This window comes from Alligator sinensis, unplaced genomic scaffold, assembly GCF_000455745.1.
Source record: "Alligator sinensis unplaced genomic scaffold, ASM45574v1 scaffold28_1, whole genome shotgun sequence".
Classification (NCBI taxonomy): domain Eukaryota; kingdom Metazoa; phylum Chordata; order Crocodylia; family Alligatoridae; genus Alligator; species Alligator sinensis.
In genome coordinates, this window is record NW_005842133.1 from 1,644,083 (window position 1) to 1,663,889 (window position 19,807).

General features: G+C 44.8%; 1 protein-coding gene across 1 annotated transcript in view; it reads left to right on the forward strand.

Annotated features, from left to right (window-relative positions):
- LOC102367779 (deleted in malignant brain tumors 1 protein-like) overlaps positions 1–19,807 on the forward strand; it is an 83,384-nt gene that overhangs the window by 7,875 nt on the left and 55,702 nt on the right. The window contains 8 exon segments of the mRNA XM_025205926.1: positions 161–473; positions 1,432–1,741; positions 2,829–2,852; positions 8,082–8,105; positions 11,167–11,245; positions 12,800–13,138; positions 16,551–16,862; positions 18,155–18,475. Coding sequence (XP_025061711.1) covers positions 161–473; positions 1,432–1,741; positions 2,829–2,852; positions 8,082–8,105; positions 11,167–11,245; positions 12,800–13,138; positions 16,551–16,862; positions 18,155–18,475 — 1,722 coding nt within the window.

Sequence of the window (19,807 nt, forward strand, 5' to 3'; positions counted from 1 at the left end):
CTGATCATTAAAACCATGACAGATAAGCAGTAAGAGAAGTTCCAAAACCACACATAAAATACCTGAATCAACTCCAAAAAGATTTGAAGGGTGGTTTTGTTGGCAAGTTTGCTATTAGTTTGTTATTTATTTCCCATTTACATTGACTCATCTTTCACAGAAGTGTCATTGAGACTGATAAATGGCAGACATAGATGCGAAGGTCGAGTTGAGGTATTTTACCAAGGAACCTGGGGAACAGTCTGTGATGATTCTTGGGACATAAATGATGCACAGGTTGTGTGCAGGCAGCTTGGATGCGGAGAGGCTGTCTCAGCCATGGGAAATGCCCATTTTTCTCAAGGTTCAGGAATTATTCTTTTGGATGATGTACAGTGCCAAGGGAATGAATCCTGCCTATGGTGTTGCTCCCACAGAGGATGGGCTGTGAATAACTGTGGTCACAAAGAAGATGCAGGTGTCCTCTGCTTAGGTACTTTCTGATTTTTCAGATCTATGTCCAAGACAGTCTTGTGAATCTCATACTTATGCAGAAGTCCTGTCGCTCACACAAAACCAGAACACTTTGTTACGCGGAGAACAAAAGAGCAGTACTGCAGTGGGCCAAAGAAGGGCAGAACATAAGTAATCCTGGTCCTAGTCTCTCTCTCACCCCTTGCAGAGGGGACTAGTTAAAATGTTTGCAGAGTCATGGAGGAAGGATTTCTCTCAGCCCCAAATACTCAGTGAAAGAGACTGATGGACCGAGTCAGAAACACCAAGGAGGATGAATGTAGAAGCTGCAACTATATTTGAACACTATATTGCAGGGAGTTGGGGGAATGACTTCATTTTCTTTAAAAAAAAAATCATGTTTATTCTTGAAAATAAACTTGAAGTAACTAACCTGTAAACTTGTGTTTGTTGTTTGTTCACAGCTTTGAGAGGGCATGATACGCCTGGTAAGTCTTATCTCCTGTTACTTTCTCAGAATGTTTTTTGTTTAAAAACTGATCTTTAACTATTCACTGAAAAGAAAAAAGCACGTGTTGGAGGGGAAGGAACAGTTCCAAACTCTTTGCCAGCAGTTTTTTAAATGCTCTGTGATATTGGATGTCTCCAATTTTGAACATATGACTCAAAAGAACCCTAGAAAAGTATGATTCTTTGGGAGAATGGATACTTCGCGCTTATTGCTTCAAGATATCTCAAGCTGAGCTCTGACAATTACTAGTGACTTAAAAATGTTGGTCCATATTTATGGTAATCACTACAAAAGATTAAAGCTGTTATTTGTGCAGACCAATCAAAAGAAATTCATATTTATCTAGTGATTTTCCAGTGTTTTTGTGTAAAGGGAACTCCATTAATCTAAGTAGTGCAAATGTTCCTATCTACCACTGTATAAGAAATCTTTTGTTAGCTAATCTAAGATATGATTTTTTTTCTGTCTTTCATAGAAATATCACTGAGATTAGAAAATGGGAGTAATGCATGTGAAGGTCGTATTGAAATATATTACAAAGGACACTGGGGAACAGTCTGTGATGATTCCTGGGACCTGAATGAAGCACAGGTTGTGTGCAATCAGCTTGGATGTGGCCAGGCCATTTCAGCACCAGGAAATGCCTACTTTGGCAAAGGTTCAGGAAGTATTTTCCTGGATGATCTGCAGTGCGATGGAGAGGAATCCTACCTATGGGAGTGCCCTCACAGGGGCTGGTCCTTCCATAATTGTGGCCACCAGGAAGATGCTGGCATTGTGTGTTTAGGTAGCTTATGCTTCATTTCCTTTATCTTAAGTGGGAATTACATTTTGCAATATGGAAGATCATTATGAAAATACCCTGGGGAACAAATTGCCACTATGGCCTGCTCCTGTGGTATGTTGATGCCCTGGGAGGTATGTACTACGTGCGTCCCCTGCCAACCTTGCGTGTGTACCCAATTCCCACAGCACATTTCTCTGAAGCAGTTTATACAGGGAGAGACATTTTCTACAGTGCACATCATATGTGCAGGTACCTTGCATAATGTACTAAATGCCTTTCTTTAAGACCCTGAACCACCATGGGAGGCAAATAGGTGTCTAGTAGGCACCTAGAGCCAAGGTCCCATTCATCCTGCTTCCAATGCCATGTTAAACCTCCTTTACCACTCCAGTTCTTTTAACATCTACTCGCTCGGACCAGAGGCCTTCAGTTCCTCTCTGTTCTGTTGTTTTTCACCTTCATCATTACCTCTTCCTTCACCACTTTCCCTTAGCCACTGTATTACTGCACCAAAAGCATCTTCCCCTTTCCCCTCTGACTCCACTGTCTATTAATCTCCCTTCTGTCCCCTTCCACTACCTATTCACAAGGATAATTTTTTGCTTAAGTAGCCTGAATGCCTGAATTTCCTACTGTCCTCAAATTATATTGCCTCAGAATAAATATGTTGCCTTCCATTTTTTGATTAATTCCAGATTTCCCAAACTGACTGGCTCAGTTGTTCATCAGGATCAAATGCTACTGCACATCTCCTAAAGCCACCCACCTCCTACTATCATAAAAATGATCTTGTCAAGGAAGTGAATTCCAGTGCACTCACTTTTACACTAGCATTTTTAATACAATTTCAACTATAAAACTTCATTTAACACAATTAAAAATCAAGTTCAGCCATAGTCCTACATATAAGTGCAATTTTGGAAAAGGTTATGGAAGGTAGAATGAAGGACTGTGGCTAGCAAGAAAAAAAAAGCCGAGGCCCAAAATTCACATGCAAGTCCAGTGCAAATTGCCTCAACATTTGGGAACATTTAATTAGAGCCACTAAGTTTTTAACTTGTTCTTCTTCATTCACAGGTCCTGACAGAACTGATGCACCTGGTAGGTTTCGTGTCTCTCTACTTGATCATTTTTAGTGTCAAAATATGTTTTTTCTGAGACGTTAAACAATTCACTAATGCAAAAGTTGAGGAAAAATACAAAACAGTTTAGGGGAATACATCATTACAAGCCTCTGGCCTCAGTTTTCAAAGACACTAATGGGTTCCTCAGTTTGTGTCAACTAACATGAGAGAAAATGAAAGAGGTTTGAATTTTAGAGGATAGAAGTAAGCACTTATTTAGCAGTCTGTGCAAAGCAGCTAGTTTTTGCTTAAGATTCAGCCGATTTGCTGGACAGTGATTCGATTCGTTGATTCAAATCACTGTCCCAAATTGATTCGGCTGAATCTGATTTGGAGATTCAGCTGCTACCAAATAAGCTGAAATGAACAGGTCCCATCCCTTACCCACTCTCCCAGCCGTGTCAATGACTGCCCTGCCCGGCCCCATTGTCCCAGCACTTTAAAAAAAAAAAAAAAAGAAAAGAAAAGCCTCGCCCTCACCGGCTCCTGCCAGGCAGAGGGGTGATCTCTGCTGCCCCCACTGCTCTGATCTGCATAGGTGGGGCACTGCCACAAGCCCCCAGAGGCCCCAATGGCCACTACAGCAGTCTGTGAGTGTGGGGCTTCTTTCTTTCTTTCTTTTTTTAAGGGCCAGGATGCTGGGGCCAGGCAAGGCAGCCATTGACAGGGCTGGGAGAGCGGGCAGGGGATGGGGCCGGTCCCCTCCCCCCTCCTCCAACCCCCTCCCACCCCCTACTTACTGGCACAGAGCCTGGGTCCAGCTCCCTGCAGTGGCAAGCAGTGACTGCCCGAATCTCTGAATCTTCTCCAAATCTTTTCCGAATCAATTTGGAGGCTTTGAATCTATTCAGACCTTTTAATTAGTCTCCCAATTCAATTCCAATTCAGAGATTCAGCCACCAAATCACCTCTGAATCAAATCAGCAACCAAAACTTCACACAGCCCTATTATTTAGAATACCTATTCAGCTTTACAAAACTACACCAAGCCATTAGCTTTCTTTGGCTGATGTGGCTGATAATGTCACCGATAAATGCCCTGTGCATGCGCGCAGCTGCAGTGCAGCATACAGGCAGCCAGGAGCGCAACCTGGTAGTGTGGAGAGCAACCGGGTTCAGCTAGTAAATCTGTTGTAAAGGAAGGGTATGTAGGGGTCAGATCAAGGCCCTAATGATGAGGGAGGAAGTGGGGCTGGGGTAGGGGTAAGTGCTACACAGCCAGGGTGGGTCATGGGACAGAACCACAAGCAGCTCACCCGGGGAGCATGGGGAGAGGGGTGGTGGCTCCCATGTCTGCACACCCCCCCGCAGAGCATGAGGGGGGGTGCCCCCAGATCTGCACATGGGGTGGGGGCAGGCTGCTGCTGTGGGCTGAGCCGGGGATGGGTGCCAGGCTGTTCCCAGTGGGGAGGGTTGGGCCGGGGCTGCACTCAGGGCAGGTGGTGGCAGCACTGGGAGGGGGGTTACAAACTCCCATTTGAGTACCACCATCACCTGCCCTGAGTGCAGCCCAGCCCAGCCCCCCACCAGGAAGAGCTTGGTGCCACCTGATTTGGGCTAGCAGAGGACTGGGGGGGAGCAGGTGACACCCCAGTCCCCCACCAGCCCAGATTAGGCACACCACCCACCAACCTGGATCAGCCCTGGCATCCCAGATCCCTACTAACCAGCCCCCTGGCCCCAGCTCACCTGTGAGTGCCAGCACGGTCCTGGAGGAGCAAGCAGGGAAGATGTAAATACACCCCCAGCAACCTTACTTTGCTCATAGATTATGAATTTTCTTTTACACTTTCTAAGAGAGATCTCAGTAGCCAATATGAAAACCTGAGCATACATGGTAAGATTTTCTTTTCACTTTTGTAATACACTAAAATTTGTGCAGTAGGCTTAGCAAACTGGAGCCAAGTATGATTTGGATCTTATGCCCAATCCCCATGTGCATCCTCACCTCTGATATGCTTCTAGGGGAGTATGCTAGAGGATTTGATTCAGGGAATGGTAGCAACATTTCCTCGGTTACATATTAACAGTGCAGGACTCTGGCTTGACTGTTTTATATGCCGAGATCCTGGTGTGGGCAGGAAGAGTGGTTCAGATATCCCCAGTAGGATAGAGTCTCCTCCAGTTCAGTGTTCCAACAGGAGAACCTCCTGCTCCACTCACCTTAGCAAACCAACCCATGCTACCTCTCCTATAGCCCAACACCCTCAGTCCTCTCCTCTCCAACAGCCTCCACCCCTTCTCCTGACCTGAGACTCCACGTGTAGTCCCACGCCTTCACAACATTGTCCTTACTCCTCTTCTGTCATAACTGAAATCTGCCACTGTTACCTCCTCCTCTTTATGGCTTGATCATCTCTCAGGGCACCTGTTGAAGGTATTCCTTTCTGGGAGTGGAGTGCTTTCTGTTTGTTCTTCTATACTTGTATTAAGTAGCTGCAAATGAGAAAATTCTCTTTTACCAAAGGCAAACATATACAGAATAACCTCTTTGTTTTGTCTCTATGGGTTTCTGCCAAGGATCACAGTGACATTACAATATCAGAGTGTGGGCTAGGATTTTGCACTACTGCATGAGCTGCCCAGAACTTGGGAAAGTTGGCAGCTTAGAAAGCATTTTGGCTACACTATCCCTGCCTGTGCAGAATAATCCTTTCAGCCCATGCGAACAATGGTGGTTTCTATATTGAAAGCTGAGCTCTCATTTGAACGGGTTTTTCAATTAAAAGTACTTCAAAATAACTAGAGTCCTAAATATCTGGGCCTTTCTTTGTGATCACGACAACAAACATGAAGAGAATGTTACTCATTCGCCCACTTCAGGGGAATAGCTCTTTTTTTATTAATCTTCCAAAATGTTGTGCCGTTATAAAGCATGAAGTGAACCAAGCCAGTGCACATGCTCAAGTATGCAAACTTAATTGAAAATTCAATTTCATGGATATCCTGAGGCAAGTAAGGTCCAGCTATTGACTATAGCTTTACCTAAAGGATAGCCCTATTATGCAGAACACTTATGAATATTCATCTTAGGGGGCTTAACCAACTACAAGCACTAGTCCAGAATCAAAAACATCTTTAATTCATACATAGATTAATAAGTATGATTGAATCTTTTTAAGATAAATTTTGTTAGCCAATTATAAAATAAAAAAGCCAGTGAAGGATAAGATTTTCTTCTGTTTTTCATAGCAATTTCACTAAGGCTGGAGAATGGAAGTAGTAGTTGTGAAGGCTGGGTTCAAATTTATTATGAAGGACACTAGGAAACAGTCTGTGATGATTCCTGAGACATGAGTGATACACAGGTTGTGTTCAGTCAGCTTGGATGTGGTCAGGCCACTGCAGCCTCAGGAAAGGCTCACTATGGTCTGGGTTCTGGAAATATTCTCCTGGATGAAGTGAAGCACAGTGGAAATGAATCCTTGCTGTGGCAGTGCTCTCATAGCGGGTGGGGTGTCCACAGGGAAGTTGCTGGTATTATCTGCTCAGGTACATTCTGCTTTATTCTTTTCAGACTGCTTTTTTGTTATTACAGCATAAATTATGGGTAAGAGCTCATGGGAATTTGCCTCTCTGCACCTCCTGTGCTGTTTACTGAGGCTACTATGTGCCATGTGATTCTTTGCCTGCACTGCACATGTGCACTACATCCCCCATCCTCCATAGCAGTACTGTACTAGGAAGTTCTCCAAGGAGGCAAGGAGACATGCCCATGATGCATATAAAGATCGGAGTCACTTTACATGACCACTTGATGTGGCCCAGGACTCCCAATGAAAACATGAGAACAAGGAAAAAGGCTCTGTTATCCCTAGTCAGAGACCTCCCCTATCCCTGGCACATCCCTAGAAGTTGACTCTCCAGCTGAGTTTACCACCCCCCACTTATGCCATCTGTCCTCCTTTTCTATCTATTCAGTCTGCAACTTCACCAGTCTCTACCTTTTTCTCTTCTGAGCTAAGAACCAGGGTACATACTTCTATTCCTCCTAATTGTCTTTCTTTAATAATTTCTCTATAGCCCCTGGCACATGTTACACTTAAGATGTGATTAACTGGTTAACCACGTATTAAGTAGTACCCTGGCCACACATTCATACAATTAATCTTATGATAAAACCAGGAATAAGTGACAAAGTTATTACACAAAATATGTCTGATGCCTTTGTGGCTGGTTCCTGTCACACCTTTAATTGAACAGGTGGCCAATGCTCCCAGCCTCCGGACCACATTCCTGTGCGCTCCAGAGGCTGGGAGCACTGATAACTGATTGGGGCTCCCTGCTGTCTCAATCTAAAATGCCCTGTGATCAAGATAGGTTGTGGAAAGCTGCCTTCCTTTTTATTTTCCTTTTGCTGTCATGTTTCCGTCAAAATTGGGCTTCAAATTACCTGTATACCTAATATCTGCAGAGCAGATTCAAGTACTTCTGCATATCAGCTTGACTTAAGCAGACTTAGAGCAAGAAGCTGGAAAGCCTTTTAGTGATTCAGTACATGTCTTGAGAGTAATTCTTTGGTCATCATTGTTAGGTGAGTATTAAAGCCAAGTAAATATTTCAATACCTTTTGAATACCAATTTTATTTCCTTGCAACAGTGGTAGATGCCACAACTTAGATGGGAAGCCACTGAGCCCAGTTTAGCGTAGATCAGAGACATGTATCTAGAAGCTAATACTAGAAGTAGGAGAGCCCATCAAGCTTAAAAACTAGGGGAGTTTGTTGATGGTGGTCTATATATCAGGACCTCTTGTTCAAATTCAGCATAATAACTCTACTCTGCAGCACACAAGGCAGACAAACTAAGGTAGAATGGATTTTAGAAGGCTTAGAAATATTTATCTTTAAGTAGAAAGGGACCCAGCCCACTTTAAATATTGGTAAGACAGTAGTCCAATAACAAAACAGGTTTTTCAAGGAGAAAAATCACTTTATCCACCCATGATAAAATACTCTCCATTTTATATGATTGAAGATGGAATCAGACAGAAATGCTTTGGAAAAAAATAATGTATGTTGGGTGATAGGCTCTGAGCCAAGGTATAAAAAAATGGGAAAAGCAGCATTCACACTTGCATTTGCAGCCACACTTTCACAAAGTTTGCATGCATTACTCACATTCCTAGGATTCTGGACAAGATCATTTACTTTAAGACTATAGCTAAAGTTATTCATATGACAATTTTTTTCTGTTTGATTCACAGCTCTTGAAAGAACAGAACTACCAGGTAAGATTTTAAATGGGTATTGAGTTTGATGAGTTGTTGTGGGCCAGGTCATCCCCCTCCCCCTGCCTCATTAATTTGCTAAACTCAACAGCTCACTAAAATGTGGAATGGGGCCACGGGCAAGTGAGGAGCAGTGTTCAGGAGTGAGATGGGTGGGTGAGGCCAGGATCATGGGGTGGGATTGTGGAACAGCCCCTGCCCTGTGGGGCAGCATGGGGTGGGTGGGTGTGTGTGACACAGGTGCATCTGTGTGGGTGTGGGTGTGGGGTGCTGCCTTGGTACTAGGTTGTGGGAGCTGACTGGAAATGAGAAGAAGGAGGAGGGGGCAGGGGGCATGTGCAGCAGAGTTTGCCCAGGTAGCACGGTCCACAGTTGCCCCTGCAGTGCTCTGAATGAGGCCAAGGCCCAGATGCTCCCACCTGGGCAGCTCAGCCGCACTCCAGCCTACCCCCACTGGCTCTGCCTCAGCCAATGCACATCTTCTGGTGCAGCTGCTCCTGGTGCAGCTGCAGCCACCCGGATACTGCTCTGTTATCCTTGCCTGCTGTGGTGGCTCCTCCTGCTGCTGCTGCTGTGTTGCTCCTGGCTGGGAGGAAGCTTCAGCCAGACAGCTCCTGACCCAGTGCATGGGGTTCGTGCTCCAGCTCCTGGCTGCCTGTGCAGGGCGGGTGGAGTGCAAGGAAGGCAGCTGGGAGTGGATGCCAGAGCCCCATGCACTGGGGCATAAGCCACCCAGCTTTCTCCTGGCCAGGAGCATTGCAACAGGAGCAAGACGAGGAGCCACTGCTGGAGGCAAGAGGAGCAGAGCAGCACCCAGGTGGTTTCAGCTGCACCAGGAGTAGCTCTGCTTGCAGCTGTGTGCTGCTCACCAGGCCAGGCTGGCAGGAGCAGGCTGGACTATAACACAGGCTACCCCAGATGGGGCTCAGCCCCATGCAGAGTGCCATGGGGGAAGCAATGGGCTGGAAATAGTCAACTGGCAGGCATCCCCCACAGGACAGATTCAGTCACTTGGTGGGAATGATCTGGACTGCATATACTGTATTTTGCCCACCCCTGTCTAGTAACTTCCAGGCCTCAATTCTTGGTTGTTCCCCTTGACAGCACCCTTAAAAAAAGCTTGAGTTTCAGGTATGGATACTCTGCATTAAAACGTTTTGTACTGCTTGAAAGGTATTCATATAACCCAAACAGTGCAAATGTGCTCACATGTCATTTTTACATGAATTTCAGTTTTACTTTGGTAGGTTATACTGTTGGCTTTACATTTAAGATGCAGATGCCTTGTTCTGGGGGAGGGGAGGTGCCTGAGGGCAGAAACGCCAACAAATGTCTTTTTTGTGATGCTGACTGAGCAGGATACTGTGTAGTAGTGCTGCATCACAGTTTCTATCACATGATGCTAGCGTGTAGCAGTTTTGGGCAACTGCATAGTCAGCAGCTTGTGTAGACACAGCCTATAAGGTGGGTAGAAAACTGTTTGCCCTTGTTGTGTTAGCAGCATGGTACATGCCCCCTCAATAATGTGAATAAATGTGATCAGCATTTATTAAAGGTAATTACTGAATTGAGATGGGCCACTTCTCTTAGAATTTTACTTGAACGTAAGCCATAATTGTGGCTTGTATATCATGAAGGTTAAGGCTAGATCACACAGTTTCTTTGCAGCATGTTATATATCTGGAAAGTTGTCCTGCTGGGAGGTGTATCATACTCTTCCTTTCTACATGGATCTCATATTTTCCTTTAAATTAGTTTGCTTTTGTACAGGAGTAAGATCTGATGGTTTTTCTTTTTCCACAAAAAACAGATATTAACATCACAACTTTTGTGCCATCTGCTTACTTACAACTTTCCTAAACCAATGATGATAACATCAAAAATATGCCAACTTCACTTAAAATTATACTAGTAATTATTATTATTAGGACGTAATTCTGACACCCAGCAGCAAATGTCAAGGGCTAATACATATATATTTAACTCATTTTTCCACAAAGTCTGGAATGTAAACCTATTAACTAACAATTCAGTTTTCAGAGAGAAGAGGGGGTCTTCTCGGGTTTTTTGTTTGTGTTTTGTTTTGTTTGATTTTTCCTCTTTTACTGATTGTTTGTTCTCTTGTTCTCACTAATAAGTTATTCCCTCATTTTTCTGGTCACATTTGCAGAAGACATGACACCAGAACTCCGTATCTTCTTTGCGTCCACTTCAACTTTGTGTCCAACTGCTGAAACTTCCTTAGCCTGACGAAGGGTTTTTGAACCCGAAAGCTTGCTTAATAAATATTCTCCAACTATTTGTGTTGGTCTAATAAAAGATATCAAATTCACCCAAGGAACTTTGTCTGCCTATGTCCTTAGACCAACACGGCTACAACCTAAGCCCCTGCTTCCATCAAGCACAACACTTAACTAAAACGGTAGCAAAACTGCACAATTTTAAATATGTATTTATAAAGAAAAAATGCATTATATTATTGCCCAGTGTGAGAAATGCAACTGACCTACTTTGTGGCCTATTAATACTTGTCTGCGATCCAGGCTATGCAATACATTCAGACATAAATTGTTTAACCAAGAGCCTATACGATCTTCATTTTCCTAACATAGGGCTGCCAGTGCATTATGAAATAATGTAGATTTGGCTCTGCACCTCAAGGGGCATTCAGTTATCATGACTCCATGTTTGTATGTCTTGTTGGCCTAACAGATGTCTAACTGGAGGTGGATAAATCCAGTTGTCGCATTTTGTTCTGGAACCAAGTCAGCATAGAAGTTAGGCAGAATACTTATTTGTAACTTGAATTTTTGTCAGATGCTGGATTAATATGATGTCCTTGAGTATTATCCTTGAGTATAGTGTGAAACCTATTCTTCGAAGCTATATGTTCCAGATTACTGAATTCAAAGTGATTGAAACACAAACCATGTTTATCACTAAGGTATAAGTACATAAAGGCACAATTGTTTAGTGATAACATGACCCCTGCTGAGTATCTTTACTTGGTAGCTGTATTATTCCCCATATCAAATTTTGCTGTTTCTTCATGTAATTTTAGCATCTATGTACTATGATGAGAATTGTTTCTGTGTTTTCCACTTTAACAGATCCTGGAAGAACAACACCTGTAGCAGCAAGTAAGTCAGATTTTTAATTATCTTTGGCATACATTTTACAGTATACTTTTTGCTACCTTTTGCACTTTACAATGCCCTTTTCCTAACATCTTGTCTGGGCCAATTTCCAAGACTTTTCTAGTGTTTGCACCACTGTTCTCAGTCCCCTTGTTCCTGAAGCCATGCCGTCCCATGAATCTTTAGTTTAGCTCAGTCTCCACTTGCATGGAAAATTAATATATGCTTGCCTGTTATGGTGGTTTATGCTATTCAGTAGGGCTGCGTGAAGCTTCAGTCTCTGATTCGATATAGTGGAGATTCAGCCCAATTCGGTAGCTGAATCTCTGAATCTGAATCGAATCAAGAAACCCTTTAATCTCTCCAAATAGATTCGGAGGGATTTGGTGATTTGGACATAGACACAGTTTTAAATGTTTTTTTTACATACCTCAAGGTACCAGGCGGCTTGTCAATGCTGTGATGGTGTGGCAGATGGAGCATCCCACAAGAGTGTGGAGGGGCTCCAGACGTGCTTGGTGGTGAACCCAGAAGTGGACCAGAAGCACTTCCAGTCCACATCTGGGTCCACCGCGGGGTGCACTGGGCCCCCCCCCCCCACAACCCTCAGATCCGTGGCTGGTGCCTCCTGGGTCTGGGGGTGCACCCAGGGTCTCCCCATGGCTGATCACTGAGCAACGGGGGTGCAGGAGAGCCCCCCAGTGTGCTCTCCGGCAGACCCAGAAGTGGACCGGAACTGCTTCCAGTCCACTTCCTGGTTCACTGCCGAGCATGCGGGGGTCCCATTTCCCCCCCCCCCCCTGGCCCCGGGGGGGGCCCCACCTCCCCGCAGCATTCACAAGCTTTGCCTGGTACCTCAAGGTATGTAGAAAAATTATTTACAGCTGTGTCTATGGCCAAATCGCTGATTCTCTGAATCAGCATTGAACATTCAGATTCGGATTCAGCCGAATCGAATCAGGACAGTGATCTGAATCAACTAATCGAATCATCATCCCTGATCCGGGCCTAATCCACATCCAAATCTGAAGCGAATACAGCCCATTTCACACACCCCCACTACTCAACCACCAGAACTATGCTAAAAATGTAGTCCTCTACCACTGAAGTAAAGAGCAAGAATGTCCTGAATACAACAGCTATTGAAATTATTCCCCATTTTATACTTGTGCATGTGATTTTTCCTTCCTACACTTACTCCTTTGCAGTTGTTCTTATTGAATGTTATTGAATGTTACCAATCCAAGAAAGTTCCTTTGTTACCTCATGGGATGTATCCTAGAAAAGTTCTTCATATATTTGGCATTAACCTAGGTATTCAGGGGAGAATCTGCTCCATCCAGGCAGTGTGCAGGCTCTTCCTACATTCTGGAAGTCTCTTTAGATTGAAAACAGCATGAATATATTAACAATGCAATTGCTATATCCTGTGTTCTCCCCAGATGCATCTCTGAGGCTGGTGAATGGAGAGGACATAATACTTTCTTAAGCAGCTCTTGCTAGCTAATATAAAAAAAACAAACACATGCAGACAGAAAATACTCTTTTTTTACATAGACATATCACTGAGGCTGAAGAATGGAAGCAGTAGGTGTGAAGGCCGCGTTGAAATTTATTATGAAGGGCACTGGGGCACGGTCTGCGATGATTCCTGGGACATGAATGATGCGCAGGTTGTATGCAGCCAGCTTGGATGTGGTCAGGCCATTGCAGCCCCAGGACATGCCAGCTATGGCCATGGCTCTGGACATATCCTCCTGGATGATGTGAAGTGCAGTGGGAATGAATCTGTTTTGTGGCAGTGCTCTCACAATGGGTGGGGCGCCCATAACTGTGGTCCTCAGGAAGATGCCAGTGTCATCTGCTCAGGTGCTTCTACTCACGTTCCTATACCTCATGTGCTTCATGGGAATAGTAGCATGAGTTATGGCTGAGAGATGATTACAAAGAAATTGTGGGAAGCAGCATGCCCCCTGCGTCATTTGGGTGTGTTATCTAATACCCTATGCCTGTCTCCCCCCATAACTGTTTTCTGTAGCTATGCAATAATCCTCCTGGAGTTGAAGGCATATTTTCACCATGTGACTAAAGAAAGGGGCATTTCACCCTAAGGTCTTAGGAGAAACTTGGTGGCAGGAGAGGAACTCAACAGTCCAAGAGAGACATTAATCCCCAGGTCCTGGCATACCCACAGCAGAAGGGTACCAGTGGATCATCCCTATGCCACCTCTTCTCCTGTCTTCCTTCCTCTCCCACTCCCTCTGTCTGTACCCACTTTCCAAATCCCATCCCCCATACCCACTAACTGGCTTCATAGTCCATTTCTCAATATCCTTTCTTTATCATGCTCCCAATTTCCCTCACACTAACACTCCCCCCTCCTTTTGGCTTTATTCTTTCCGTTCTCTCATGGAAAGCACGTGACATACTTTTGCAAAAAACAGATTGGGCACTGTCTGCTTGTTTTGCTTTACTCCACTTATGTGGCCATAAAATAGAAAATGTCTTTGATAAAGGTACACCTTTGCAAGATGCCTTTTCTTTTCTTTACTCTGGCTTCCTGTGGGTCATGGTCAAGAGGTACCATATGATCTCTTGAGGCAGTGAACACTGGCAAGCTAGAAAGTTTTTTGGCTTCTCAGCCTGTATGAACAGTGTAATCCAGGAGTTGGCGACCCCTAATATGCGTGCCAAAACACAGAACATGAAGACTTTTTGTTAGGCATGTACACCTTGGGGCAGATATCAGGAAAGGTGAGTGGGGCCTGATCCTTTGTTGTGGCAATTCAACCCCGGCCCTTTCCCTGCTGCCCACCCTGAGATGCGTGTGTACTCGCTGCCAGCCACAAGCTGGACTGGGGCTCTAAATAGGATGCATCACCTTTGGGAATCAAAAATTAAATCCAAAGGTTGAGGCTAAAATGAGTTGCTAGAATGCATCAAATTAAAGAAAAGCTGATGTTATTTTTGCAGGGGGATTCATATTTCAAATGTCCCCAGATCCGTAACTCTACATTAACCAGCACTGTCATACAGCACACCTAATTTCAGGAGAATCCATGGAATTCAGAGGTTTTAGAAAACGGTATCTCCCTTAATTATCAGGACTATCAGTTTGACTTCTCTATAAAAATAAGATTCTGTAAAGAAACAATCCTAGCACATCCCTTTTTCACCAGAGTTTTTCTCTATAAAATTCTTCTTCTTTCAGTGTAATTGAAGATAGAACTAGTCACAAGTGTTAGTTTTGAATCCACCTTTGCAAACAGGTAGGGGATATTGAATATTGAACCCAGTTACATAGAAAGGTGACTGGCAAAGTTCACACCTACATTTGTATTCAGATATTCAGAGTTTGGAATTGTATATTTTTTTCTTTAAAAAATAGGTGATGTTACTCATATGAGGGCTTTGTTTGATTTTTTTCAACTTGTTTTCCGTTTCATTCACAGCTCTTGAAGGAAGAGAGGCACCAGGTAATCTTATCTCAAAAATACACAAGCTCAAGAATAAATACAGCATAGGTTTAAGGGAAATGAAAGTTTACAAACTCCTGCCAATTTTTTAAAAGGGGGCTAGTACAGGGGTGGGCAAGTATTTGGGCACAGGGACTACATAAGGAGTTTGAGTTGTTGCGGGCCAGGTCATCCCCTTTCCACCCACCCCTTACCCAACCTCAACAACTTGCTAAACTCAACAACTCACTAAAACTTCCTATGTGGAGTGGAGCCACGGGCGAGTGAGGAGCAGTGTTCAGGAGTGAGATGGGTGGGTGAGGCCAGGATCATGGGGCAGGATTGTGGAACAGCCTCTGCCCTGTGGGAGGGCATTGGGTGAGGGGGTGGACGGTGTGTGTGTGTGCACTCGCATTTGTGTGTGAGGAGCTACCTGAGTGCTAGGTCCTGGGAGCTGACTGGAAATGAGGGGAAGGAGGAGGGGTAGTGGGCATGTCCAGCAGAAATCGCCCTGGCAGAGTGGTCCACGGCTGCCACTGCAGTGCTCCGAATGAGGCCATGGCCCAGACACTCCCACCAGTACATACTGGCTGGGGCAGTGCAGCCAATGCCCACTGGCCCTGCCCCAGCCGGTGCATACAGCTGCTCCCAGTGTGGCTGCAACCACCCGGGTGCTGCTTTGTTCCCCACTCCTCCTGCACTAGCTTCTCCTCTGGCTTCTCCTCCTCCTTCTGCTGCATTGCTTCTGGCTGGAAGGAAGTTTCAGAAGGATGGTTCCTGCCCCAGTGCACGAGGTTGTGGCTCCAGCTCCCAGCTGCCTGCACTGGGCAGATAGAGTGGATGGAAGGCAGCTGGGAGTGGGAGCCAGTGCCCTGTGTGCTAGGGCTGGAACCACCCACCTTTCTCCTGGCCAGGACTGGCACAGGAAGAGTGGGAGGAGGAGCCACCACTGGAATTAAGGGGAGCAGAGCAGCACCCAGGCGGCTGCAGAGGCACTGGGAGTACCCCGCTGAGAGCTGTGTGCTGCTGATCAGGGCCAGGCTGGCAGAAGCAGGCTGGAGTGTGGCACAGGCTATCCCAGGTGGGCCTCAACCCCATGCAGAATTGCATGGAGGCAGCCATGGGCCACATTGAGTCAAGTGGCGGGGGGCCCCCACAGGCTGGATTCAATCAGTTGGTGGGCCAGATCCAGCATGCCTGCCATATTTTGCCCACCCCTGGTCTCATAACTTCCAGGTCTCAATCCTTGGGTGTTCCCCTTGACAGAACCCTTCAAAAGGCTTGAATTTCAAATATGGAAACTCTGCATTTTCTTGAAAATCTGAATATTTAAACATTCCAAAATTAGTCATAAGTTGAAAACCAAGGCCTCTTTGTGGGAACAACAAAAAAATTTCAGTATCACTCTTGAAAGCCACTTAAGGCATCATTAGCTTCTCAAGCACCTTGAAAAGTTTTGTACTGCTTTAAAAGTATGCATAGAACCCAAACAGTGCAAATGTGCTCACGTGTCATTCTTACATGGACTTCAGTTTTACTTTGGTAAAATGTTAAGAACAAAATATCCTGAGCTAGATCAGGTATATGCCTGCTATGAATTGTACCTTTGCTACATAGATGGCATACTACTGCAGAAAATTTCTCCCGTTGCTCATGCACCTACTGCATAAGTGTTCTACACTACATACATACACTACAGATATGAAGTAATTGAGATCCAACATCTTTATATTCATAGGTTCTATATTAAAATGAATAGTTGCTACTTTCTTAAACAGCTCTTACTAGCTAATATAAAAACATAAAAACACATAAAGGCAAAATATATTCTTTGTTTTACATAGAAATATCACTGAGGCTGGAGAATGGAAGCAGTAGGTGTGAAGGCCGCTTTGAAATATATTATGAAGGGCAGTGGGGCACAGTCTGCGATGATTCCTGGGATATGAGTGAGGCTCAGGTTGTTTGCAGCCAACTTGGATGTGGCTAGGCCATTTCAGCACCAGGAAAGGCCCACTATGGCCAGGGCTCTGGAAATATTCTCCTGGATGATGTGCAGTGCAATGGGAATGAATCCTCTTTGGAGCAGTGCTCTCATAGAGGGTGGGGTACCCATAATTGTAATCACCAGGAAGATGCCAGTGTCATCTGCTCAGGTATTTTTGGCTCTATTTCCTTTATACAAATGCTTTGAAGGAATTACAGTATCAGTTACAGATGATAGATCATTAAGAAATTACCATATAGAGCAGATTTCCCTTTCTGAGCCATTTGGGTAGCATGTTAAAGCTGCTAGAGCCAATTAGTATGTGGGTCTCTTGCTTATCACACCAGGTGATGCACAGCCAGGTCTGGGGCCATGCAGGGGTTGAGATGCAGACTGGAGACAGAACTAATGAATGAGCAGCTTCCAGCAACAAGCTCATTCAGAAAGCCAGCGGTCAATCTGAGAACAGTGTCTAAGAACAGGCAGAGTCAGGAATCCAGGGGATCAGGCAGAGGGTAGTCAGAGCACAAGTTGTAGGAAACAGCAAGGCAGTGTGGGATCAAGTTGAGTCCTATTGCCCAGAGACTTGAGCCTAGAAAATCTTGGTGTCTGATATAACAGTGACAAAATATTAGCATTACTCAAATGCCACCTAAAGGAAACACTGGGTCCCCAAGTAATCTTGCTAAATTTTGTGTTACCATAAGTAATGGATAGAATCAAGACACTTAAAGTGTTTGCAAACCTTAATCTCACTTAAATTTCGATTTGATATCTCTTGGTTTATATCACTTGGCAGGTACAAAGTTCCTGAGTCAAATACGGGTTGTGGATTTGCTATACCAGGGCTATCCAACTGCTCAGTGGCTGGGGATCACATACTGTGCAGGCCACAATAGGACAAGGAAAGGCCTCACCCCTACACACCTCCCCCAATTGCATGGTACATGCTGGAGGCCTGCCACACTGCTCCACAGTGCCAGGGCAGCCACTCCACTGTGCACATTTACAGACAGCTCTCCTCAAACTCACCAGCCTTGGACTTCCCCCCTGCACCTGTGCACTGCAGTGATGGCTCCTGCATGCACATCACCCCCTGGGACAGATGCAGGAAATGGAAGTAGGAAGGCAACCCCAGAGCCCCTGGCTGCTGTTGCAGAGTTGTAGAGAGAGCAGCAAGGCCTGCGTTGGTGGATGGGAGCCCAGAAGATGCAAATTAACCCCTTGTTAATCTTCCTGCAGGCAGACTTCAGGGTGCCAGCTGGAAATCCTTGTCCTACACTGATGTAGTGTAGGACATCACTACATGTAGGACACTACACTGTCCTACATGTGTAGGACACTACACTATCAGTGTACTATCACTGATAGTGTAGTGTAGGGCACTATCACTACACTATCAGTGTAGTGTCCTACAGTGTATCACTAGCCAGTTTGCAATAATAAATAATTGTCTCTTGTCTTGCACAGAAATCTCACTGAGACTTGAGAACGGAAGCAATAGATGTGAAGGCCGTGTTGAAATTTATTACCAGGGACAGTGGGGAACAGTCTGTGATGACTCGTGGGATATGAACAATGCTCAGGTGGTGTGCAGGCAGCTTGGATGTGGCCCGGCCATTTCAGCCCCAGGAAGTGCCCACTATGGTCAAGGCTCAGGAAATATTCTTCTGGATTATGTACAGTGCAATGGGAATGAATCCTACCTGATGCAGTGCTTTCACCTGGGACGAGGCACCCATAACTGTTTCCACTGGGAAGATGCCAGCGTCATCTGTTCAGGTACTTTCTGCTTTATATTCCCAGGGTACAGCACCGGAATTGCAGTATCAGTTACAGCTGATGCATCATTATTTAAAAACTATGAGGACCAGATTGCTGTTCTGTATCAATATGATACCATGTTCTTGGCACACAGGAGAAGAGAGGCCCCACACTAACCCTGTCACTCACGCCTCTCATGTTCCTCCTCTCCTCTATTCCTGTTGCACTTCATCAAACACTGGACACTCCTCTCACCTGAAATCTTTTCCCTTACTACCACTTCCATCATCATTTCTCCAACTCCAGTGATCCTGTTCCCCCATTCTCCCATGCCTTAACCACCTTTTCCCTCACCATAGAGTATTTATCCATGATGGCATTTAAAGGAAAAATCTGAGGTTGCCTACAAATCTCCAGTGGCATCAGTGGTATAGGGTGACCGGGGCCTCCCCAGGTGCTGAGTTATGGGGTGGAGAAAAACAGCTGCCACTGCAGCCACACCATCACAACCAGAAGTCACTGCTGACTTTGTGTGGCAGACGCAGCAGGCATGATGCCATGGTGTTACACCTCTGCAAATCTTGCATCATTTTGTGATCCAATAAAGAATGTAGTATATCAAGATGATGCAGTTGTTCACACATATCATTCATATGTGAATTTAATTTCTCTTTTTCTTAGTTATGCTACACTGTTGGTACGTCTACACATGTGTTTTAATGCATGTTAGCTTATTTTAATGTGCATTAAAGCGTCACTAAAAACAGGCTATTTAGTTAATACGCATTAAAATCGGCTAATGCGCATTAAGTGTCACTTAAAAACAATGGGCGTTTCTACATGTGCTCTGAAAGTGGTGGTGTTTTTACATGTGCACCATTGAGTCTGTTGAAGGGTGGCAATTCCTGTGCTCTAGCAGCCTCCTGCATTTCGTGTAGCAGCATCCCCATGCTTAAAAATGGCGGTGGGGACGCTTGAACTAAAGCTCATTTTTAAGTGTGAGGACTTTAATATGGGAGGCAGAGTGAAACTTTAAGTAAAGTGGCTCTCGGAGCCACTCTAATTAAAGTGCTGCCCTCCCCACCCCCAGAGCACATGTAAAAGTGGCCAGAGGTACTAGATTTAATGCCCATTAACTAAAGCACTTTAATTTGTGTGTAGATGTGCCCTGTAAGTACAAAATATGCAATTCAGAAAGAGGGAGCCATACCACATAAAAGCACTAGTCTAGAAATGGAATTCACTTATTCACTCCTAGACAAAGAAAACTAGATTCAGTTAGAAAATAAGAAAGCATAAAAGAACAATGCAAAGTAAGCTTTTATTTTACCTCTCATAGAAATATTATTAAGGCTGAAG